The 26462-nt window shown below is 40.3% G+C and overlaps 1 protein-coding gene across 1 annotated transcript in view; it reads right to left on the bottom strand.

Moving 5' to 3' along the window:
- The window catches only part of LOC126416475 (mediator of RNA polymerase II transcription subunit 17), a 113554-nt gene that overhangs the window by 44521 nt on the left and 42571 nt on the right, over positions 1-26462 (bottom strand). The window contains exon 9 of the mRNA XM_050084210.1: positions 18932-19080. Coding sequence (XP_049940167.1) covers positions 18932-19080 — 149 coding nt within the window. The remainder of the gene's footprint in view (positions 1-18931; positions 19081-26462) is intronic.

The raw sequence follows: 26462 nt of genomic DNA on the forward strand, positions 1-26462 counted from the left end.
TTCCTTTCATGGTTCTATTCAGCCTTGGGAATAGCAAGAAGCCACAGAGGGCCCTATCCAGTGAACCTGGTGCCACAGTCAAATATAACAGCTTTGAGGTGTGAGCAGGAGCATTGTTGTGATGCAATTTCCACAAGTGGTTTTGCCACAATCCCAGACATTTTCTTGAGATTGCTGCACACAAATGATGCATAACCTCAAGGTAATATTCCTTATCAACTGTGCAGCCATACAGCAGGAACTCAAGTGCATTATCCTATTGTAATCGAAGAAAACAGTGAGAAGAACCTTCACATGTGATCGAACTTGTCAAATATTTGTTTGGTCTTGGTTCTACAGGCAGTTTTCATTGGGACAATTAGGCCTTGGTTTTGATGTCATACAGTTTTGTCACCCGTAAACCTTCTTCAGGAGTTCTGGATCATTGTTAACTCCATTCAGCGATTCCTGAACAATGTCTATGCAATATCGTTTTTGGTCAAAACTCAACAATTTTGGAACAAACTTTGCTGCTACATATTTCATGCCAAAACATTCGAAAAAATTGGTTGGCACATTCCAAAGGGTATGCCAACATCAGAGCAACTTTTCTGATGGTGATTCAGCAATTTTCCACAATCGTTTTCTTTACTTCTTCCACATTGTCATCTGTAATTGATATGCTAGGACATATAGAATGGTCATCATCTTCAACATCTTCTTGACTCTCTCTGTTTTGAAAATGCAAACATTCTTCACGATAAACACCACAAAATTAAACATTTCACATTACTGTTTTTATCACACCTCATATGTATATACGAGGGTTGGAACTTTAATAGTAGCAACTATTTATTTACAGCTCGTATAAAATAGATACATGTTTCAAAGTTTTACTGACCTTCAGAGTAGTCACCAGCATTGTGTATAACCCATTGCCAGCAATGTGGAAGTTGTATAATACTCTTAGCAATGCCAGCTGTGTTGACAGTTCAAGTGGCGCGGTCTATCGCCTGACGAATTTGTAGCAGTTCTGAAGTGAATGCCGTGAATTGTTTCCTTCAGGTTAGAAATTGAGTTGAACTCATGAGGGCTTAAGTCAGGGGAGTGCAGTAGATGGTGTAGCACTTAACAGCCCCATCAGTCAAACAAATCAGTAACAGCTTGCACTGTACGTGCTTGAGCACTGTCCTGCAAAATGATGCTCAGGTCCTGCAGAAAGTGTCATCACTTCTGTTTCTAAGCTGGTCGTAGGTTGTGTTCCAAAAATGAACAGCATAGAGACAGAAAAGATGACACTTTCTGCAGGACCTGACCATTCTGCTAATTCTTGGGAATAAGTTCATATTGTTAGCAACAAATGACATTAAATATATGTTGAGATGCCAGTGCCAGAATTGAGAAAGTATATGTTGAGATGCCAATGCCAGAATTTCTAGACTGCTTAACAGAGGTCGACAAGAGGTTCGTGAATTCACAGCTTATATTGGTCGAACTGCCTGTTTCTGAGCCAAAAATACCCTTTGCAAATGGGAACAGTTACCCCTAAATATAAAAACATATGTCACAAGCAAATGAAAATAGACACGGTACACTAATTTTCGTGCTGAAACATCCCTTATTTTAGACACTGTTCTAATGGTAAACATAGCAGTGTTAAGTTTCAAACATGATCCTGAACACAGACTTTCTAAGACTGCTAACTATCTAGGAATCTGAATTGTTCAGATTCTACAACACAGGCCAGCGATGGAAAAACTTTTTTGCTGAAAATACCTTATTCTTATGTTTTTTAGGGTAGGAAATCCAAATATGACACTTAAAAAACTGTATCACCCACCATTTCTTCACATTTTACAATTAAATTAAGCAATTTTTTAAAGAATTTAACACCTTTTATGTAGTTAAAATAATTTAAAAAGGAGGTGTAATGAATGTAGATGATGTTGATAGCACTGCTGAAAACCATTTGCTGGCAAAAAAAGGTCAATTCTATTTGCGTGTTAACAGGTGGTGTTTTGTTTACTGTCAACCTAACCTCACTTTCCCCTTTCCTGTACATGTGCTCAGTACAATGTCTAATTGTGATAGTAAAAACTCTGCTGACAGTTTTTGTTATATTTGTGGTGAATTTATGATCAAAAAACACCAAAGAAACATTACAGACTTTGTGAAAAAGGTTCATCTATCATACTTTGGATCTAAACTTGGTTATCACGTTAAATCTTGGGCACCGCATAAGGTATGTTATGTGTGTGTTGAAGATCTGAGAAAATGGTCCAAAAAGGAGAAAAAAGCCTTTAGATTTGCTGTTCCTATGATATGGAGGGAGCCAAGAAATCTTTCCGATGATTGCTACTTTTGCAGTGTTGGTATTACTGGTCATAATTCGAAAAACAAGAAGGTAGTAAGCTACCCTAACCTTCCATCTGCCATCCGACCAGTAGGGCATGGTGTAGATTTGCCGGTTCCTGAACAACCAGATGACTTAAATTCTATTCCAACAGAAGTATTTTCTGATGTTCAATCTGATTTACATGAACCAGATGATGATGATTTCCATTGTAATACAGAAAGTCTAGAGCCCAAATTGTTTACTCAGACCGAGCTTAACGATTTGGTTAGGGATCTAAGCTTAACGAAAGAAAAAGCTGAATTGCTTGGCTCTAGATTAAAAGAAAAGAACTTAATTGGCAGAAAGAGAGCAACAAGAAGGTGATTTAGTGTACTGCTCCCGGTCTGATGAATGAGTTTGGTATTGAATACAAAAAGGAAGACTGGAGGCTGTTTATTGATTCACCCAAAACTACTTTAAGGGCTGTTTTATTACACTAGGGTAACATGTATACATTTATGCCTGTTGGACATTCTGTACATACAAAAGAATGCTATGAAAACCTAGAAATAGTGCTAAATAAAATAGGCTATTCTGCTCACAGTTGGATGATATGTGGCGATCTAAGAGTAACACGCATGCTCCTTGGTCAGCAAGGTGGCTTTACCAAATTTCCATGTTTGTTGCGTGAATGGGACAGCAGGGCTAGGGATCAACATTGATGCAGAAAGACCCAGCCTGTGAGGGAGTCTGTAAAACCTGGTAAAAATAACATTCTATGCAAAAACCTTGTAGATCCAAAAAACGTACTCCTACCACCTCTACATATAAAATTAGGCCTAATGAAACAGATTGTAAAGGCTTTGCCTAAAGATGGGCCATGTTTCAAGTATCTCTGTCAAAAGTTACCACACCTTTCAGAAGCTAAACTAAAAGAAGGCGTCTTTGTCGGATCTGACATTAGAAAATTGATGTTTGATGTTAACTTTGAATCCACAATAACCTTAAATGAGAAAGAAGCATGGGTATCACTCAAGAAAGTTGTTACAAAGTTTTTAGGACATGAAAAAGACCCAGAATATGTTTCTATTACAGCCACAATGTTAAAGAAGTTTAAAACTTTAGGATATTTAACTTTTTGAACAGTCACCTGGATTACTTCCCGGACAATATGGGAGATGTTAGTGAGGAGCAAGGAGAGCGTTTTGACCAGGACATTAAAGTGATGGAAAAACCAAGGCCGCTGGAACACCAACATGATGGGGGACTACTGTTGGTCACTTCACCAAGAAGTTCAGCAAGTGACTCATCGCATCTGTCAACACCTGCTTTCTTGGGGATTGGAATTATTATATTCTTCTTGAAGTCTGAGGGTATTTCGCCTGTCTCATACATCTTGCTCACCAGATGGTAGAGTTTTGTCAGGACTGGCTCTCCCAAGGCCGTCAGTAGTTCTAATGGAATGTTGTCTATACCCGGGGCCTTGTTTCGACTCAGGTCTTTCAGTGCTCTGTCAAACTCTTCACGCAGTGTCCTATCTCTCATTTCATCTTAATCTACATCCTCTTCCATTTCCATAATATTGTCCTCAAGCCCATTGCCCTTGTATAGACCCTCTACATACTCCTTCCACCTTTCTGCTTTCCCTTCTTTGCTTAGAACTGGGTTTCCATCTGAGCTCTTGATATTCATACAAGTGGTTCTCTTTTCTCCAAAGGTCTCTTTAATTTTCCTGTAGGCAGTATTTATCTTACCCCTAGTGAGATAAGCCTCTACATATTTACATTTGTTCTCTATGTACTCCTTTTGCCTGCTTCATTTACTGCATTTTTATATTTTCTCCTTTCATCAATTAAATTCAATATTTCTTGTGTTGCCCAAGGATTTTTACTAGCCCTCGTCTTTTTACCTACTTGATTCTCTGCTGCCTTCACTACTTCTTCTCTCAAAGCTATCCATTCCTCTTCTACTGAATTTGTTTCCCCCATTCCTGTCGATTGTTCCCTTATGCTCTCCCTGAAACTCTGTACAACCTCTGGTTCTTTCAGTTAATCCAGGTCCCATCTCCTTAAATTCCCACCTTTTTTCAGTTTCTTCAGTTTTAATCTACAGTTCGTAACCAATAGATTGTGGTCAGAGTCCACATCTGTCCCTGGAAATGTCTTACAATTTAAAACCTGGTTCCTAAATCCCTGTCTTACCATTATATAATCTATGTGAAACCCGTCAGTATCTCCAGGCTTCTTCCATGTATACAACCTTCTTTTATGATTCTTGCACCAAGTGTTAGCTATGATTAAGTTATGCTCTGTGAAAAATTCTACCAGAAGGCTTCCTCTTTCATTTCTTCCCCCCAATCCATATTCACCTACTACGTTTCCTCCTGAGTAGTCCCCACCCGGAGATCCGAATGGGGGACTATTTTACCTCCGGAATATTTTACCCAAGAGGACGCCACCATCATTTAACCATACAGTAAAGCTGCATGCCCTCGGGAAAAATTACGGCTGTAGTTTCCCCTTGCTATCAGCCGTTTACAGTACCATCACAGAAACGCTGTTTTGGTTAGTGTTACAAGGCCAGATCAGTCAATCATCCAGACTGTTGCCCCTGCAACTACTGAAAAGGCTGCTGCCCCTCTTCAGGAACCACACGTTTGTCTGGTCTCTCAACAGATACCTCTCCGTTGTGGTTGCACCTACGGTACGGCTATCTGTATCACTGAGGCACGCAAGCCTCCCCACCAACGGCAAGGTCCATGGTTCTTGGAGGGGGGAGGGGCCTCTATTAACACGTATAATTGTTTTAAGTAGCTTACTGTAAATACAAACTGTGCTTACGTTCTAACAAAGCATTTCATTAATTTCCCCGTTTACCATATAGCATAGGATTTTTATACTATATAATAAAATGGATATTGTTTGAAAACTATGGGTGATACAGAAAAACTAAGGCTAGATTTAGATTCAGTTCATAAAAATCTATAAAGACCAGCTATCAAAGCAAAAAAAAAGCTTTAAAAAAAAAAATTTCATTTGCCTGTGTAATCAAATGGCCGTTTTGTGTAATCAAAATGTCAGTTTTAGCTGAGAATTGTATGTTGGAAACTGAAAAAACTGAGTATTATTGCGACTTAGCATCAGTTTATTTTTTCAATCTGCGAAGTTTCCCTTGGAAACTGTCTACTGGATACATTGCCTATTCTGCCCCTTGCTTCACTACCAAGCTAGTGTCAGCTACTTCACTTCTGCACTTATATCTTGTGATCAACACAATCAAACGCTTTAGGTAAAGCAAAGAAGACACATAGTGCCCACAACTTTTTGTTTAATCTGGTCAGTGCCTCACAGGAAAGAAGATATAGTGTTTTCTATTGTTAAATCACTTCTAAAACCAAATTGTACATTTGGCAGCAAGCTATGTGAACTGAAAACATTAATTATATATCCTTTCCAATAACTTTAGCATAGAAATACGTCTAAAATGGTCTATGTTAACCCTTTTTCCTTTTTTATAAAGCAGCTTCATTACTGAGTACTTTAATTGTTCTGGAAACTGATCACTCCTGTACGAAAAATTACAAATACGGCTACGTACTGGGCTAACATATGCAGCACAGTATTTTGGAAAGTCTAGGATGGAATAATGACTATATTAAGAAAAGGACAGATCGCAGCTCACCATATAGTGGAGATGCTAAGTCACAGACAGGCACAACAAAAACCCTGCTAAACAAATAAGTTTTCAGGCAAAAGGTCTTCTTCTAAACACCACACACACACACACACACACACACACACACACACACACACACACACACACAAGCACAAGCACAAGCAACACACACACACACACAAGCACAAGCACAACTCTCACACATATGACCACTGTCTCCTGCGAGCAACTGCGCATGATAAAAGAAGCAATCTGGGTGGTAGGGCTAAACAAGAGGCTGGAGCATGGTGGTGGTGGGGGGGAGGGGGGGGGGGGAGTGTGACAGGTAAAAATACCATGCGTGTGTTGCTGGAATAGAAAGCTGTGTAGTACTGGAGCGGGAGCGAGGAAAGGGAAAAGTGGGTGAAAGACAGTCCTAACAAAGACTGAAGCCTGTGGGGTTGGAGGGGGGGGGGGGGGGGGGGGGGCTAAGAGAACATAGGATATATTACAGGGAGAGAGCACATCAGAAAAAAAGCTGGTGTTGGTAGGAAGGAGCCAGATGGCGCAGGTTATGAAGCAGTCACTGAAGTGAAGAATGTTGTGTTGGGCTCAGCAGATTAATGGTCCAGCTGTCTCTCGGCCACAGTTTCTCAGTGGCCATTCATGTGGACAGACAGCTTGTTGGTTGTCATGCCCACACACAATGCAGCACGAGATGGTGGGAGGATGTATGGGACATGTCTTGCATCTAGGTCTATTACAGGGATATGAGCCTTGAGCAACAGGTTGGCAGCACGGGTGGAGGAGGGATGGACGAGAATATTGCATAGGTTTGGTGGGCAACCAGGTTCGGGAAACAAGTGAGAGGTTCAGGATTCTGTGTGGTCAGGAAGGATTCCTCTAGATGGCCCATGAATATGGTGGCATAGGGTGGTGCCATGCGAGTGCCTATTGCCACACCATGCATTTGTGTATAGGTGATGCCTTCAAAGGCAAACTAATTGTAGGTGAGGAAGTAGTTGGTTATGGTGACCAGAAAGGAGGTTGTAGGTTTGGAATCCTTTGGGTGTTGGGAAAAGTAGTGTTCAATAGTGGCAAGTCCATGGGCATTAGGGATGATAGTGTAAATGGAGCCAGCATCAATAGTAATGAGCAGCGCCCCTTGTGGTAAAGGGATGGGAACTGTGGAGAGACATTGGAGAAGTGCGAGGAGTGGGAGGGGTAAGGAGATAGATAGACTCACTCAGGGGTGAGGTTCCGGGATAGGCCTAAGGATTTATGTAGAGGGTGGAGATCCCATTTCAGGAAAGAAATTAAACAGCACAATTCTAGCACATTGGATCACCAATCACAGCTGTCAATTATAAATTTTCACCAATCACCAGAAATTTTATCTCCAAGTTGTATCTCAGTCCTAGGTAATTGTATTGATGAATTAAAGTCACCCAACCCAGTTGACATAATCTGCCTCTCTGAACACAATGTGACCACTGGTATAGGAACTAGCCCTAAGGACAATGAGAAACTCAGACAGGGGAGTACTGCAAATGTTAGAATAAGGAAAGGTTCTCATAAAAGTATAATTAAAAATAATGTAAGTATATTTCATCAAAATATTGGGAGTTTAAAAAATAAAATAGATGAGCTTCTGGTTTGTTTAGAAGATTTAGAAGCTGAGGATGAAATAGATATACTATGCCTGTCTGAGCATCACATTTTTACTGATATGGATAAGGTAAATGTAAGTGGATATAAGCTCTCTGCACATGTAATTAGAGAAAATATGGAGAAAGGAGGAGTAGCCATATATGTCAAAAGTTACCATTGTGCAAAAAGTATAGAAACAAAAAAGTTTTGTGTAGAGAAACATATAGAAGCATGTGTCTGTGAGCTTAAATTAAATAAAGGCACATTTATAATTGTAACTGTATATAGGTCCCCATCGAGAAATTTTCATCTATTTCTGAAAAATTTGGACACCTTGTGTTATCTGTCAGACGGGGGAAGCAAATTATTATTTGCGGGGACTTCAATGTAGATTCTCTGAAAGAGGGTAATAGGAAAAATGACCTTGAAGTATTACTCGGTTCTTTCAATTTGACACCTGTTATTGATTTTCCTACTCGGGTGGTAAAGGATAGCAGCTCACTGATAGATACTTCTTTATAGACCAAGATAAGTTTAACCAGATAAATGCTCAGCCTGTTGAGAATGGTCTTTCTGATCATGGTGCACAGCTAGTTACAATATATGACATAGCTCCATTCAGCAGTACTAAACAGTCCTCCAAAGTAGTATGTTCAGTCAACGAATTAACAATTGCAAATTTCAGGGAAAGCCTACAGCAGTTAGACTGGGATGAGGTGTACCGTGAACCTGATGCCAATTTAAAATATAATTTATTTCATGACACTTTTGTAAATGCATTTGAAAACTGCTTCCCCAAGAAAATAGTTAAATATACTCATAAGAAACCTTGTAACAAACCATGGCTTACTGTTGTTGCTGTTGTGGTCTTCAGTCCTGAGACTGGTTTGATGCAGCTCTCCATGCTACTCTATCCTGTGCAAGCTTCTTCATCTCCCAGTACCTACTGCAACCTACATCCTTCTGAATCTGCTTAGTGTATTCATCTTTTGGTCTCCCTCTACGATTTTTACCCTCCACGGTGCCCTCCAATGCTAAATGCCTAACTGGCTACTAAGGGCTAACTGGCTAAATGGCTTACTAAGGGTATAAAAATATCTTGTAACCGGAAAAGGGAAATGTATCTGACAGCAAGAAAGAGTAGTGACCCAGAAAGTATCAAACATTATAAAAACTACTGTGCTACATTAAGAAAAGTTATTAAAAAATCCAGAAGTATGTGTATCATGTCTGAAATCAGCAACTCTGATAATAAAATTAAAACAATTTGGAATATTATCAAAAGAGAAACAGGTCAACCAAGAGCAGAGGAAGACAGTATTACCACCAAATTGAATGAAAACTTTACGAACAAAAAGTCAGAAGTTGAAAATATTTTTAATAATCATTTTCTAAATGTTGTGGATATAGTAGGATCCAGGTGTTCATTAGAAGATGCTAGGCAGTTAATTGAAGAGGCCATACCTATGCAATTTGATACAATTGAAATCTCACCCACTTCTCCCTCTGAAATTAGGAAAATAATAAACTTGCTTAAAAGCAAAAACTCACATGGAATTGATGGCATTTCCAGCGAAATACTAAAAGCTTGTTCTCAACAGATAAGTAACATTCTCAGCCACCTGTGTAATAGCTCTCTGGAACAGGGCATTTTCCCTGATAGACTGAAATATGCTATTGTTATACCTTTGCATAAAAAAGGGGATAGATCTGATGTCAACAATTACCGTCCAATCTCCCTTCTAACAGCTTTATCCAAAATTTATGAGAAAGTAATGTATTCAAGAGTAGCTTCACATATCTGTAAAAATGAAGTACTAACAAAATGTCAGTTTGGTTTCCAGACAGGTTTTTCAACAGAAAATGCCATATATGCTTTCACCAATCAAATTTTGAATGATCTGAATAACCGAACACTACCCGTTGGGATTTTTTGTGATCTCTCAAAGGCTTTTGATTGTGTAAATCACGAAATTCTGCTAGACAAGCTCAAGTATTGTGGCATGAGTGGGACAGTGCAAAAATGGTTTAATTCGTACCTAACTGGAAGAGTGCAGAAAGTTGAAATAAGCAGTTCTCATAATATGCAAAGATCAGCACATTCCTCAAACTGGGGAACTACCAAAAATGGGGTTCCACTAGGGTCAGTCTTGGGTCCTTTGTTGTTCTTAATATACAGGGTGATTCAAAAAGAATACCACTTTAGGAATTTAAAACTCTGCAACGACAAAAGGCGGAGCTAAGCACTATCTGTCGGCGAATTAAGGGAGCTATAAAGTTTCATTTAGTTGTACATTTGTTCGCTTGAGGCGCTGTTGAGTAGGCGTCAGCGTCAGTTGATGCTAAGATGGCGACCGCTCAACAGAAAGCTTTTTGTGTTATTGAGTACGGCAGAAGTGAATCGACGACAGTTGTTCAGCGTGCATTTCGAACGAAGTATGGTGTTAAACCTCCTGATAGGTGGTGTATTAAACGTTGGTATAAACAGTTTACAGAGAATGGGTGTTTGTGCAAAGGGAAAAGTTCTGGACGGCCGAGAACGAGTGATGAAAATGTAGCACGCATCCAGCAAGCATTTGTTCGCAGCCCAGGAAAATCGACTCGCAGAGCTAGCAGAGAGCTGCAAATTCCACAATCAACTGTATGGAGAGTCCTACGAAAAAGGTTAGTTATGAAACCTTATCATCTGAAATTGGTTCAAGCACTGTCTGCAGCTGATAAGATTAAAAGAATCGATTTCTGTGATTTTATCCTTGCTCAAATGGAAACAGATGAATCTTTTGTTTCAAAGATTGTGTTTAGTGATGAAGCAACTTTCCACAAACGGGAAAGTCAACCGTCACAATGTCTGTATATGGGGCACTGAGAATCCGCGGGAAACAACTCAGTATGAACGTGACTCGCCTAAGGTGAACGTTTTCTGTGCCATTTCAGCCAATAAAGTTTTTGGTCCCTTTTTCTTCGAAGGTGCTACTGTAACTGGACTACAGTATCTGGAGATGTTAGAGAATTGGCTGTTCCCTCAGCTCGAACAAGAAGCACAACAATTCATATTTCAGCAGGATGGAGCACCACCACATTGGCACTTATCTGTCCGTAACTACCTGAACGTCAACTACCCGAGGCGATGGATCGGCCGCCAGGCAGCCCGTGACAGAGCACTTCATCACTGGCCTCCAAGAAGCCCTGATCTTACCCCCTGTGATTTTTTCTTATGGGGGTATGTTAAGGATATGATGTTTCAGCCACCTCTCCCAGCCACCATTGATGACTTGAAACGAGAAATAACAGCAGCTATCCAAACTGTTACGCCTGATATGCTACAGAGAGTGTGGAACGAGTTGGAGTATCGGGTTGATATTGCTCGAGTGTCTGGAGGGGGCCATATTGAACATCTCTGAACTTGTTTTTGAGTGAAAAAAACCTTTTTAAATACTCTTTGTAATGATGTATAACACAAGGTTATATTATGTTTCTTTCATTAAATACACATTTTTAAAGTTGTGGTATTCTTTTTGAATCACCCTGTATATTAATTACTTGTCATTCTATATTCATGAAGAGGCAAAGTTAGTTCTCTCTGCTGATGTAACAGTAATCACACCTGACAAACAAGAATTAACTGATGAAATTGTCAATAATGTCTTTCAGAAAATTAATAAGTGGCTCCTTGTAAATGGACTCTCACTGAATTTTGATAAGACACAGTACATACAGTTCCATACAGTAAATTAATAAATATAGACCTTAATCAGAAGCATATAGCTAAGGTAGAATATTCAAAATTTTTAGATGTGTCCATTGATGAGAAATTAAATTGGAAGAAACACATTGATGATCTGCTGAAACATTTGAGTTCAGCTACTTATGCAATAAGGGTCATTGCAAATTTTGGTGATAAACATCTCAGTAAATTAGCTTACTACGCCTATTTTCACTCATTGCTTGCATATGGCATCATATTTTGGGGTAATTCATCACTGAGGAATAAAGTATTTATTGCACAAAAGCATGTAATCAGAATAATAGCTGGAGTGCACCCAAGATCATCCTGCAGACATTTATTTAAGGATCTAGGTATATTCACAGGAGCTTCTCAGTATATATACTCTCTTATGAAATTTGTTATTAACAACCAAACCCAATTCAAAAGTAATAGCAGTGTGCATAACTACAATACTAGGAGAAAGGATGATCTTCACTATTTAAGATTAAATCTAACTTTGGCACAGAAAGGGGTGAATTATACTGCCACTAAAGTCTTTGGTCGCTTACCAAATAGTATCAAAAGTCTGACAGATAACCAACAAGTATTTAAGAAGAAATTAAAAGAATTTCTGAATGACGACTCCTTCTACTCCATAGAGGAATTTTTAGATATAAATTAAGAAAAAAAGAAAGAAAAAACAAACAAAAAATTATAATAAAAAAAAGAAAAAAATTAAAAAATAAAAAAGTTGTTATATTAACTTAATTATGCTGTTAAATTAACTTAATTATGTCATGTATTGGAAAATTTGACTTGTTCCACATCATTAGGAAATATCGTATTCATGATCCATGGAACTAGTATTAATCTAATTAGTTTCCTGGAATGGGGTCACCTGCAAGCTGTCTGACTGCATGAATGGACACCAACTGTGGTCAAGAGACAGCTAAATCGTCTGGCTGCTGAGCATGCTGCCCAACACTATGTTCTTCACTTCAATGACTGCTTCACACCTGGTTCTTTCCTGAAGTACACAGGTGGGAACTCTCCCTGCAATATAACCTATGTTTCCATTTCCCCCTTGGCCTCAACCTTAGTTAGTCACTATCCTTCATCGACCTATCCCTTTCTCTGTTCCCACTCCAGCACTACGCACCACAGCCCTCCCTCTATTCCACCAAAGCACCCACAGTCTTTTTACTTCTCTAACCCCACCCCCACCTCCCCCATCAACACCTAACTTCTCTACTGCACCTAGCTGCCCTACCCAGTCTCCATGTCTACACCATGTCCCCGTATGCTCCCACAAGTAGCACCTCTAACCTGCTATCCCTCCCCCTCCCCCTTCCCACACCCGCCTCCTGCTTGCCCCCACCATCCAGATCACTTCTCCCACCACATGCAGTTGCTTGTAGCTTAGTGTTGGTGGCCAGTGACTCTCATACACAGTGCCACTGTCTCATAAATCTAGCACCCTGATACAGTGGTCGTGTACATGTGTGTTGTGATTTTGTGAATTTGTGGGTGTTTTCTACTGCAGAAGGAGGACTTTGTGCGAGAGATTTAATATTTTGGTGGCCTTTTTCATTGCACTTGCCTCCAACTCAATACCTCTTCTTCATGGAGAGCAGCAATCTATCCCTTCCACATTCTTGTCATTCCATCCTGGACTGTCTATGGTTTGATGATGGTAACTAGGTAAATACAATAATCCTTGACTTTTAAACAGCGTCTGACTCAGTACCACACTAACTCTTATTAAAAAAGACAAAACCACATAAGGCACTACACAAAATTTGTAATGGGGTGGAAGTGTTATTGCTTCCCTGATTCAGAAGTGTTGCCTCAGTTTAGTTCTCACTGCACTGTAAATGTTCCGGCATTAACGAAAAGCGCCGACACGAAGATCAAGAACATAGCCACAGAGAAAGCTGTGAGACGATGTCAGCCACCAGTACACTGACAAAGACTGCACCACAACAGGAGTGGTCTCTATCCGAAGAAAATATAAGCGTCGTTCCTGCCAGCCTCAAACTGGTTCAAATGGCTCTGAGCACTACGGGACTTAACTTCTGAGGTCATCAGTCCCCTAGAACTCACAACTAATTAAACCTAACTAACCTAAGGACATCACACACATCCATGCCCGAGGCAGGATTCGAACCTGTGACCATAGCGGTCGCGAGGTTCCGGACTGTAGTGCCTAGAGCTGCTCGGCCACCCCGGCCGGCCCTGCCAGCCTCAGCCGAACACTAGTGGACCCAGACTAGAAGAGAGCATTAGAAGAGCCGTGACTTGTGATCCATATGAACTTGCGTGATTATTTGCAACGACAGTGTATATAGTGAAAGACACTGATTGTTTGCATGTTACCAATTGCTTGTGACACGACATTGTAAATCAAAGTTAAGTATTGTCAATTCAATTACTGTGATAAACTACATTAATATGATATGCTTGTATGTCGTCAAGTTATCAGAGAAAACAGATTCCTAGGCATCCCATAAGAGACAAGCAGGCAGGATTCCACAGTAAAGATTACTAATAATATAGTTTGATGTCAGTGGAACTGAGAAGCAGTTGAACCGCTGAAACTGAACAACAAGGACCTATAGAATCCTAGTCAGATTTTGTACAGAACTTACAGCTTGGTTAGTCTCTGTTTAACTACATTACACTGAGGTGAAAAAAGTCATGGGATAGTGATATGCACTTACACAGATGGTGGCAATATAGGATACACAAAGTATAAAGTGGGGGCCATTCGTACACAGGTGACTCATGTGAAATGGTTTCAAAAGTGACTATGGCTTCACACTATGAATGCAGAATAATAGTCAGAGCTAGACACATGGGACATTCCATTTTCGAAATATTTAGGGAATTCAGTATTCCAAGATCGACAGCATCCTAGCAGCAGTGGCGTTTGCATAGAGTTGCCAGTGGTAACAGACAAGCAACACTGTGTGAAATAATCGCAAACATTAATGTAGAGCTTATGACAAACATATCCGTTGGGACACTGCACTGAGATTTGGCATTAATGGGCTATAACAGCAGACAACCAATACAAGTGCCTTAACTAACAGCATGACATTGCCTGCAGTGCCTCTCCTGGGTTCGCCATCATATCGGTTGGATCTTAGATGACTAGAAAACCAATGCCTGGTCAGATGAGTCCGGATTTCAGCTGGTAAGAGCTGAATATAGGATTCAAATGTAGTGCAGACAACACGAAGCCAGGGCCCAAGTTGTCAACGAAGCACTGTGTAAGCTGATGTTGGCTCCATAATGGTTTGGGCTGTGTTTACATGGAATGGACTGGGTCCTCTGGTCCAACTGAACTGATCATTGACTGGAAATGGTTAAGTTCAGCTACTTGGAGGCCATTTTCTGCCATTCATGGACTTCATGTTCCCAAACAACAAAGGAGTTTTTATGGATGACATCACTCCATGTCATCAGGCCACAATTGTTCATGATTAGTTTGAGGAACATTCTGGACAATTCAAGCAAATTATTTTGCCACCTGTATTGGCCAACATGAATCCCATAAAACATTTATGGGATATAATCAAGATGTCAGTTTGTACACAAAATCCTACACTGGCAACACTTCGCAATTATGGACAGCTATAGAGGCAGCATGGCTAAACATTTCGGCAGGGGAGTTCCAATGACTTGTTGAGTCCATGCCACATTGAGATTCTGCACTACAATGCAGAAAATGAGATCCAACATGATATTAGGAGGTATCCCTTGACTTTTGTTACCTCAGTTTATATACTGCTGATCACTTGGAGGGAGGGGGGGAGGGGGGGGGGGGGAGAAAAGAAACCTGTGGCTTAATAGTTCGACAGAAGCACAGGGCACACCATCAACAAGAATGATAACAGAAGTGATCAACTAAACTACTATCCAATACCACTGACATCCATCTGTTATAGGCTCTCAGGCCACATTCTGAGCTCAAACATAAATGAGGTTTCTCAAACAGAATGATCTCCTCCACAAAAACCAGCATGCATTCTGAAAACAGTCATATGAAACCCATCTCTCAATTTCCTCACATCTTAAGAGCCATGATTCATGATAATCAGGTAGGTGCAAAAGTGTTTGACTCTGTACCACATTACAGCCACATGTCAAGTGGCACAATAAATTTATTTATTTATTTTTTTTTTTTTTTTGGTTGGATCAAGGATTGCTTGGTATGGTGCACACAGCATGTTATCTTGATGGAGAGTCACAAACAGATGAATAGGTAACTTCAAGTGTACCCCAGGGAAGTGCTTAGGACCCTTACTATCTATATTATATACTAACAACCTCAGAGATAACATTAACAGTAACCTCAAACTCTGTGCTGATGATGCAGAACCTATAAAGAAGCACTATCTGAGAAAATGTGATGTTGATAAGATTTCAAAGTGGTGAAAAGACTGGCAACTTGCTTTAGATGCCTGGAAATGTAAAATTGCAACTCATAAATAGAAAAAATATTATCCTTTGACTACAATATCAATGAGTTACAATTAGAATCAGTCAACTCAAACAAATGCCTGGTGGTGAAAAATTTTGTGCCCACATGAAATGAAACTATCACATAATCTCAGTAGTAAGTAAAGCAGTTGGAAGATTTTGGTTCATTGACAGGATAATGGGAAAATGCAGTCACTCAGAAAAGACTTATGTGACCCATCTTAGAATATTGCTCAAGTGTGTGAGATCCATTCTAAATAGGACAGGGAATACTGAATACATACAATGAAGGACAGCACGAACAGTCAGAGGTTGGTTTGAGCCACAGAAGAGCATCACAGAAATCCTGAAAAACATGAACTAGCAAATGCTTGAAAATAGATGTCAACTATCCCATGAAAGTCTACTTCGAAAGATTCAAGAACCAACATTAAGTGAGGACTCTAGGGGTATACTATAGCCCGGGACCTATCACAAACACAGGTTCTCTAAACGCAGGTTCAGTCTACAGTAATTAAAATATATGCACACAATGCTTCTTTCCTCAAGCACAATCAGAGATACACAGGAATAAAGGCACATGCAAAAAATTTGTGGATAGAACATACATATATATGCCTATTCTCCTGTCTACACATTTCCACACTGTACAAGCAGTCTGCTATGCAACTTCTTTGCAAGGGAATTTGTGCTGCATGTATTGTGATGAAAAGCTGACAGAAAAAGAAAGGTGACTTGGTGAAAAAGCATCTAACAGAGAACAAGAAATACAGAGTGACAGCAATATTTTGTTCGCACATTTCAAGACATCACAGCGAGCTTTTAGATTTTACACTTGGGAAACTGCAGTGATAAGGTTGTCTATAACATTTCATTAGACAGTATCTAGCAACTTATATGCCTATCTGAGCTATTTATTTTGTATTTCAAAACAAAGTGTCTCTGTGACTATTCCTGAAACTCAGAAATATGTAATGGGCAGAGATTCAGTCATTACTGTATATGAAGGTTAATTAGCTGTCAATGTGGCATTTGTATTTTATTGCCTAAAAAAGCTGTTCACACAACGTTAATAATAAAAGATTATATACAGGGTATCTCAAAACTTTCGGGTCAAATTGAAACTGTTGATAGCGGGTCCACCAATTATACTGAGATAGGGAACCAATGGTCAGAAATGCATATTTATTGTGTTGTGCACATACACAGCGTACACTGCATAACAACAATGTAGCTCTTAGTAATTGTCCAAAGTGGCAATCACCAGTCTCAATGCATGCATGTCAATGGCGTGCTAAGTTCTGTCGCACTGATAAAGATCCCTGGCGCACGTTGTACCAGGCAACAGGCAGCTTGGATCCTAGCAAGCAGGTCTTCACCTGCTCCTTCAGGGCGTACACCAATGTCTTGAAGTAACCCCACGTAAAAAGTCCAGAGGTGTCAGATCCAGTGATCGCACTGACCAAGGGACAAAACCTCCCCTTTCAAACCAACAATAAGGATGTGCATTGTTCTGGTGCTCATCAACATCAATATCAAACTGGACTGCTGCACCATCATGTTGAAACCACATGCTACAGCAGACAACAAGAGGTACAAACTATAAGAACTGTGGCAGCACATCTCAAAGGAACACCAGGTAATGTGGACTGGTCAAATGGGGAAGCTGCAAATAATGTCCTATTACGTGATCTTGGTCAATGCCCATTTCTACACTGACAGAGAATCATTGCTGGTAGCCACCAATATGACTGCTGTGGCTATCGAAAATACCATGACAGGTGAATGACGGCTCATCCATGAACAACATAAACTGGTCAGTGGTGTACACTGTTTATCACCTGCTACCTGTTCGAGTGTACAACAGAAACCAGGGATCTTTGCAAGAGTGCAGCAGAACTGCATGTGCCATTGGACTATGTGCATGGAGACTGGCGATCATCATTCTGAACAATTACTATACGCTACATTATTGTTATGCAGTGTATGTTGTGTGTAACCATAACACAATAAATACTCATTTTCAACTATTTGTACCCTATCTCAATATAATCGGCTGCGGATCCACAATCTACTGCTTCAATCTGACACAGAAGCTTTGAGACACCATGTATAGATTAATGTCCTTGGACTCGACTAATTTGGGAATGTCACAGACCATCCCAGAATCCACTAGTATGGAGGCTGAAGTTTCCAATTTTGTATTTTTTGCATCAGCAATGCGCTTCATTTCAATCACTAGCAGTTCATTGAGGAGCTATATGTGCCTCATCTTTTCTTTTCTTGAAATGTCAGGTTCTCAAACTGTTGTGCTATCAAGCCATCACAGCACGAATATTCATCCACAGTTTTCATATACTCTTTTCACAGATTTGTTGGATCATGCTTCTCTGTTTTCCTACTTTGAGACTTATTTTATTATTTTCAGTAAAATGATCAGAGACTTTTCATCAAATACTTGACACTAAGGACAACACATCTCACATTTTTATTCAAATTATCTTCAGAAATGGTGTTCCATATCAGTTACCTTTATCTGTAATCATCTATAAATTTCAACATGCTTTCTCTGGAGTAACACACATTATTGCACATAAATCACCTTAGAGCACACAACAAAATATACATGGTCCTCAGTTGCCTGTCATCTGCTACACACCACATGAGATTCCCATCTAACGGGGGAAATTACATGCACAAAAGCACATGTGTAGCTACACTGTTAGAAATGTGAGTGCACGCACAAAGTTGAACAGAGAAAAGGCATTGTGTAGATGCTTATTTACAGAGACATTCAAGAAATCATCCTTCATTCACTTCACACACAAATGGAATGGGATGAAACCCCAATATGTTGTACAATGGCAAGTACCTTTTGCCTTACATTTCAAAGTGGTTTTCAGAATACGGACATAGTTCAGATGCAGACATTTGCATGGTACAGTTTCCCTTACTGGGAACCCATTTTAAAGCTTCCTTTCAGATTCGCTCCATCCAGAAAGTGTACAAAGACTGAAAAGCATTCGCTTTAGTGAAGATCATCAACCAGTTTTCACTACGTTGTATTTATGAGGATAAGAGAGCACTGCAGACAGAGAACAAGCTTATAAATACAATAGTACCTGTCTCCAATTGGGGAGGCGAGAATGCAGCTACTAGCATTTCCTAGAGGCTCCACAGCACCAAGTCCGAGATGTGAGCTATTAGATAAGAACTGCCAGCCCATGCGCTTCGCCAGGCTCTGCACTGCAGCTATCTGATGCTGATAAATCTGTAAAACAGATCAGCATGTATTATTTATTTTTTCTGTAGGACAAATGTAAAACCACAATGCAGTCAATGATTGTGACACTTATGCGAATAATAATCAAATACAACTTACCACATTAACATTATTATTATTATTATTATTACAATAACATCAGACAACTCACATTCAAAGAGATTTAACTTAAGCCAGAAATAGTCTGACTTTCGCATTCCATTCTGACCTGATATCCTCATTTCTTACAAGTGTACTGAAAGCATACTATGACTTCTAGGAAAGCAGAAGAAAATTACACAATGGTATGAACTTAAAAGTTTAAATAATGCATAACATTTAAGTACAGCTGTACAAACTTGAGTGTAAAAGTAACAGAAATAGTAAATACACAATAAAAATCACGGGGTTTTAGATGCAATCATAGTAACGGTCATTGTTGTGCTCCTGGCCACATATAAGATTATATGCACATTTGTTGCACCAGTTCACCCACTCCAGATTCAGCATCATGCTCATACCATCTTGCTTTGTGAGAAACTTTCACGTTTAATAATATTTACAATGAATTTTACTTACAAGGTGTGTTACTTAAAGAGACTTTTATGTCCCCAGAATATTTTGTCTTTTAGTGTCACTCATTAATGGACTTGTTTTCTTCTATCATTGTGAATTAACATTTTTTTTCATAATTTCAGTTACGAGAAAAATTTACATTTTTTCATAATTTCAGTTACGAGAAAAATGACAAAATCTACAGCTAAATGACGAATTGATGGAAAATTTACAAAGAAAAGAAGAGATTAAACATTAGGCAAATTCATAATATATAGTGAAGGGACAACTAACTGGTTTTAACAACTGATTGGCCAGTCAACTATTTTCTTTTTGTTCAGTCAGGTGTCCCCCCCCCCCCCCCCCCAGCTGAATGAAACAATTGAATGAAAACTAGTCTCTCCAGTCACATCAGCTACATCAATGTTTTTCACTCACTTTCTGCGTTTGACTGATTTCACTTAATGTGAGACAACCGACCGACATAAGTCTCCAACAGTTATGTCTGTTATATGAATGTTTTCTTCCAGTCTTTGGGTTGGACTGATTTCATTTAGATATGTTTTCACTCTTTTTTTCCATCCAGGGCAACATCCTTGGGGCTGGGCTCATTGTGCTATTGCTGTCAGTCTCCTGCTGCCGCCAAGGGAAAAGCTGGGATGTGGAGGTGGCCCAGCCACCAGCACAGTGCTGGAACCTGCGCCCCACGCTAGCAGGCCACATTCTCGTCCCAGCTGCACTGCTGGCAGCACCAGAAGGCTGACATGGAGCACACGGAAAGCACACACAGTCAAATGGTAATCATCCCACTTTTTCAGTAAAACAGAACGCAACCAGTCACTAAAATCTGGCAATGTTCCCTACTTCTTCACACACACATAAGGGAGCTTTTGCACTCATTTTTTATACAGCCAACAGCACATCAGCTTCATTAGTTATGTGTTAACTGCATCTGGAACAACTTAATCTACAGCAAAATATTAATCAGTTTTAACTCTGACCAACCCCTCCCGTCCCAGCCCATCCCTGATGGTAGGGCTACCCTCTGTGGAGAGGGGTGGAGACATTTGTGTACCCTGGTTGTATACCATTGCTATAGTTCAACAAATTTCTCTGCATCATACCCCGCAGAACAATGGTTCGACTGATTAAAAGTATGCTAAGCGATTGGAAGTTCCAGGTGATCACTGGAAGAAACATAAGTAAGGACAGGAAGCTGAACAACGGATTGCCTCAAGGATCAGTTCTCTCAGCATTACTGTTCAACCTATATCTATCTGATCTACCTGACACTTCATCCAGAAAATACTGCTATGCCGATGACCTGGCTCTAGCCGTAAAACATGAGGAAATGAAGCCAACAGAAGAGATGACCTGTCTGCATTAGATAATTACTTCAAAATCTGGAGACTCCAACCCAGTGTGAGTAAAACAGAAGTGTATTGCTTCCATTTAAATAATCGGTTGGTAAACGTAAAACTGGAAGTAAGTTTCAGAGGCAGAATTCTTCGTCATAATTGGAACCCAAAATATCTTGGTGTCATCCTGGATCGTACACTATGCTTCAAACAACACCTTCTTAACTTACCTCAAAAGCTGAGGACTCGAAACAACATCCTCCATAAGCTATGCGAAACTACCTGGGGATCTTCAGCAACCATGCTGCGATCTTCAGCTCTGGGCTTGGTGTACTCAAGTGCTGAGTATTGTGCACCTGTTTGAATGAACAGTCATCATACAAGGTTTGTAGACATCCAGCTGAATACGACAATGCGCATAATACCTGGTGCAATCAGATCTACTCCAGTTTATTGGCTTCCACTGTTAACTGGTATAATGCCTCCTGATCTATGCAGACGTACTGCCCTTATGAGATAATTCCACAAGATCTCCAGGAATTCTAACCTACCCATGCACAGCAACCTGCCATTTTTGAATTGTAAAAGACTGAAATCACGCCATCCAACTCTGTGCGATGCTGCTGAAATGGTTGCTAATGATTTCAAACCTCTTGAAGAATGGAAAGGTCAGTGGGAAGCAGAGACTGATGAGCGCCTGCATACCATATTTACTCGAATCTAAGCCGCATTCGAATCTAAGCCGGACCTGAAAAATGAGACTCTAAATCAAGGAATAAAAATTTTCCGAAATCTAAGCCGCACCTGAAATTTGAGAGTCAAAATTCGAGGTGAGAGAAAAGTTTTAGGCCACACCTCCAAATCGAAACAAAGTTGGTCCATTATAATATGAGACATAATTTAGGTCGAATGAATGATGATACAGCTACAGTAGTTTGATTCGAGTCGTAAGCTTAGCTGTTAAGCTTTACAGGTAGCCATTGCTATGCGTCAGCGCTCCGTCCGTATTTATACGGGTACCCTTCCTTTTTCACGTGCTTCGTCTGGTTTGAATTGATTGCGTATTTTTCTTTGATCTGATAAGTGCCGTTCTCTTTGTTATAGGTATTTACGTCACTCTAAGCTGAAAATGCATTATTGTATTGTGTCATGCATTTTTTTTCGCTTTCTGATAATGAGTGTTTAAGGCCTGTCGCCGCTCGCCGTGTGGCTGCTTTTGTGCAAGGTACAGCCGCTTACAAACAAAAAAGAGAGAGAGAGAGAGAGAGAGAGAGAGAGAGAGAGAGAGAGAGAAAGAGGAGAGAGGAATCGTCTCATTAGCAAAACAATGGCAAGAGACTGCTATTTGTTGTTACTTACACTGCTGCTTTCTTTGATAATGATCAACAAGAACCAAATAACAAATAATAGACTGCGTATGATAGAAGATGTTCTGAACGAGAGTTTAGCGAAAAATTTTCTCCGTTTCAAAATCTTTGCAGACGCCTCTTTTAGTACATTACATTCTGCACCGAAATTAGAGTCATCTTAGATTTAAAAATCTAGTCAATTGCCGTGCTTCATTTCTGACTGTATCACTATTAGGCATAAGAATAATATGAATATAAACGTGACATGATATGTGTATTCTTCCGCGTTTGCTGTTGTCTCACTCTAGTTTCGTAGTTTATTAGGCAGACAGGATTTAAATGAGATAGCTGCAAACATGAAAGAATACATGACCAAAATGTTTATATTTGTATTATTCTTATGGTGAAGAGAATACTGCATGTGAGTCACAATTCATAAAAGTTCCTATTAGCAACCGTATCTTCTCACAGGTAGGAAAAAATTCCGAACGTAGAGTTTCCCATATTGACAAACATCCCAAACAGTCTTGCCTGTCGGATTTTCGTAGTACATTGAAGTGCTGCTACATTCGAAGAAGAACAATACGAAATTTGTATTTCCTTCGTTGGATAATGTATGAAAATGCAGTGGTTGAAACTCGGGGCGGAGAAAAAAGCTCGTCTTCCACCTTTTTTTTTTTTTTGTTAATTTATTTACTGACGCAGAGGTTTTGGCGCCAGTATTTATCTTTGTGCCTGCAAAGCATGCCTGTGTAGCGCTACTTATATTCGACGGCAGAAGTTAGTTGTGGCGCCACCTACCAACATTTTTCAGAACTTTCGCTTACTTTGCACTCTATTCTAAGCCGCAGGCGGTTTTTTGGATTACAAAAACCGGAAAAAAGTGCAGCTTAGATTCGAGTAAATACGGTAACATCTTCTCAGGTGCTAAACTTCCAAGTGGATTCGACCAACCACACAAGATCTGGACTACTCTCAGCAGAATCTGTACCGGCCATGGCTGATAAGAGGGATGCTCTCTTTAGGTGGAAGAAGCTGCCTAATCCAGCCTGTGACTGCAGGGCTCAATACCAGACTGTTCACCACATTGTCAGTGAATGCAGGATTCGAGCCTATCACGGTGCTGAAGAGAACTTCCTGCTAGCAGCTCCAGATACTGTGTGCCGGATTGAAGGACTGGATATTCAGTTTTAAAGACAAACTTAAGTTTCTGGTGTGTCAATCTGTTCATATGTATATTTAATGTAATTTTATGATATGTCTGTATTAGCCATAAACAAAATAAATAAAGTTTAACTAATGAAAATACTAAAGACTGGTTTCACTCAGAAAAATCGATGGATAACTCACTCAACTGAAACACTACAGAAGGATTTCAGGTGAAAGAAAAAAATACATGTTTCAACCATAAACTACAGACTGGTTGCACTTGAAAAGAACAAATGATTAATTCAGTCACTAAAATGGACCATGTCAACTGCTTTTATTCACTTGCTACCACAGACTCATTTCACTTAAAAAAAAATGAATGAATAATAATCTAATCTGTGTTATCATATACTGATACACTAACGGCATGTTTAAATTGGCAACGGAATTGCATTTGCCATCTGATGCCATCAGTGGTTGTGCAGAATCTGGTGGACCCAATGGTGTGCATCTGCTGAGCCATGCCTCCAGCGGCTCTGGACTACGAACGTCCTCTGCCACCACAATATATGAAGGCCGGCGGCAGCCACTTGCACTCTCGCACTTGGAGCCTCTTCTACGTGATGCTACACAGACATTTACAGTGCTTTCCTCTTGTGACGGTGCTAATATTTTTTATCTAGACTCTTATGATTTGTTTGGGCTAAGGACTCAGGACAATTTACTTTCTGTGGCTTCATTTGATCCATGGGATAGTGTTGCTAAGTTACATGCACAAAATGGCTCTGAGCACTATGGGACTTAACTTCTGAGGTCGTCAGTCCCCTAGAACTTAGAACTACTTAAACCTAACTAACCTAAGGACATCACACACATCCATGCCCGAGGCAGGATTCGAACCTGACACCATAACGGTCGCGCGGTCCCAGACTGTAGCACCTAGGACCGCTCAGCCGCTCCGGCCGGCTAAGTTATGTGCACAATTCGAGGATTTGTTTTCTGACGGTTTAAGCAGACCCAATAATTTTGTTACCCATGTCACAATGAAGAACACTGCACAGCCATATTTTGCTAGGGCTTGTCCTGTTCTTCGTGCCCTTCAAGACCAGGTGGCTCAGGAACTTACTGCTTTCCAAGACAATGGGGACGTATGCCCCATTACTGTCTGTCAGTGGGCATTCCCTCTTGTTATTCTAAAGAAGCCATCTGGCAGACTCCAGTTGAGCAACGATTTTAAGAAAACTGTCAATTCTCAAACAGTTATTGACAGTTATCCCTAGCCATGGCCCAAAGGATTGATGGATAAATTGGATGCCAGTCATTACTTTTCCAAAACTGATTCGCACGCCACTTACTTGGAAATACGTCCGTATCAGCAGTAGCAAGATGTCTTTGTCATTAACATTCATCTGGGTCTTTTCAAATTTTTGAGACTGCCATTTGGTAGTACTTCCACACCCGCCATCTTTCAGGACTTTCAGGCACCATCGACGGCATAAGTTCCTTTTTGCTTGAATTATTTCGATGACCCTGTCATCTCAAATTGCACTACTGATGAACACATTAGCAATCTTCACACTCTGTTTGAAGCATATGTGTGTGTGTGTGTGTGTGTGTGTGTGTGTGTGTGTGTGTGTGTGTGGGTGGGTGGGTGGGTGGTTCCCCCCCCCCCCCCCCCCAACTGAACTTGAGTCCTTAGGACATATCATTAACAGCCAGGGAGTTCACTCAATCACATTTGCATCCTATCCATGACCTTCCACATCCATACAATGCGCAGGAATTGCACCCAGTGTTAGGAAAGCTCATGCATTACATCTAATTTATTCTTAATGTTGCTCAAATTCTGGCTCCCAGGCATTGTCTGCACAGGAAGAATGTTCCTTTTGGTCGCAAGAGTGTCAGCCTACTTTCCAGAAGTTCAAAGATGCTTAGCTTTGTGATTGATGCCTTGTTCATTTTGATCCAGCCAAATCTGTGGTCTTGGTTGTAGAGGTTTCCTTTTGCGGCATCGGTGCAAATTTTGTCACGTAAATTTGGTGATGTTGACAGGCCAAATGCATTTGCTTCAAAGTTGTTGAACAAAGCTCAATTTAATATTTGTAAATTGAAAGGGAGGCTCTTGCCATTGTCTATTATATCACTAAATTTCACCAGTATCTTTCTAGCAGAAAATTTTACATGGTAACTGACAATTAACCTCTAGAATATCTGCTTAGCCCTTCTCAGTCAGTCAGTCCCAACTCACACAGCACAGGTGCTGCAATGGTGGGCTCTTTTTTTGTCAAGTTATAAATATGGGATTATGTATCAGCCACTTCTAAGTATGCCAATGCAGGTGCTCTTCCTCACATTCCTCTTGGCCCAGATTCCACATTCAACAAGTCCTCTGCTTCTTGTTGCTACACTGATGCACAGGACACAGATGCTTTGCATAGCTTTCTGTTTAACTACTGGAAAATTGTCTAGGACACAGCAGAGTATCCTGATTTGCAGATTCTGTTGCACTACATCCACAATGGTTGACCACGTTTAGCAGACAGATTCGTAGCTCCGTGGTTTGTCAATATTTTGTCCACACCCCTCTGCAGTTCACCAATGTGACATTTTGCTTGAGACTGATAATGACCAGTCACATGCTTCATTTGCTACATCAGAGTCTCTGTAGTGTGATTCACACCACGCAGCTTGCTTCACATTATTGCACTTGGAAGAGTCTGGATGCACAAACTTAACAGTTGACTTCTCAGTGCCGAGCCTGTGCTGAACATCAGGCATCTCCATCCCAGCAGTTCTGCAAATGGCCCAAACCTGAAGGATCTTGGCAACATTTGCAATTGGATGTTGCGGGTTCTTACTGGAATAAAAAGCAGCTCAATGTTGTCACACTGGCTCATTCCACAGTCCAGGCCTAGTCGTCAATCTTCTGCCTCAAGGGATTGGCTGAAGTGATTGTAACTGACAATGGACCTCAATTTGT

The sequence above is a fragment of the Schistocerca serialis genome, chromosome 8 (assembly GCF_023864345.2).
Source record: "Schistocerca serialis cubense isolate TAMUIC-IGC-003099 chromosome 8, iqSchSeri2.2, whole genome shotgun sequence".
Lineage (NCBI taxonomy): Eukaryota > Metazoa > Arthropoda > Insecta > Orthoptera > Acrididae > Schistocerca > Schistocerca serialis.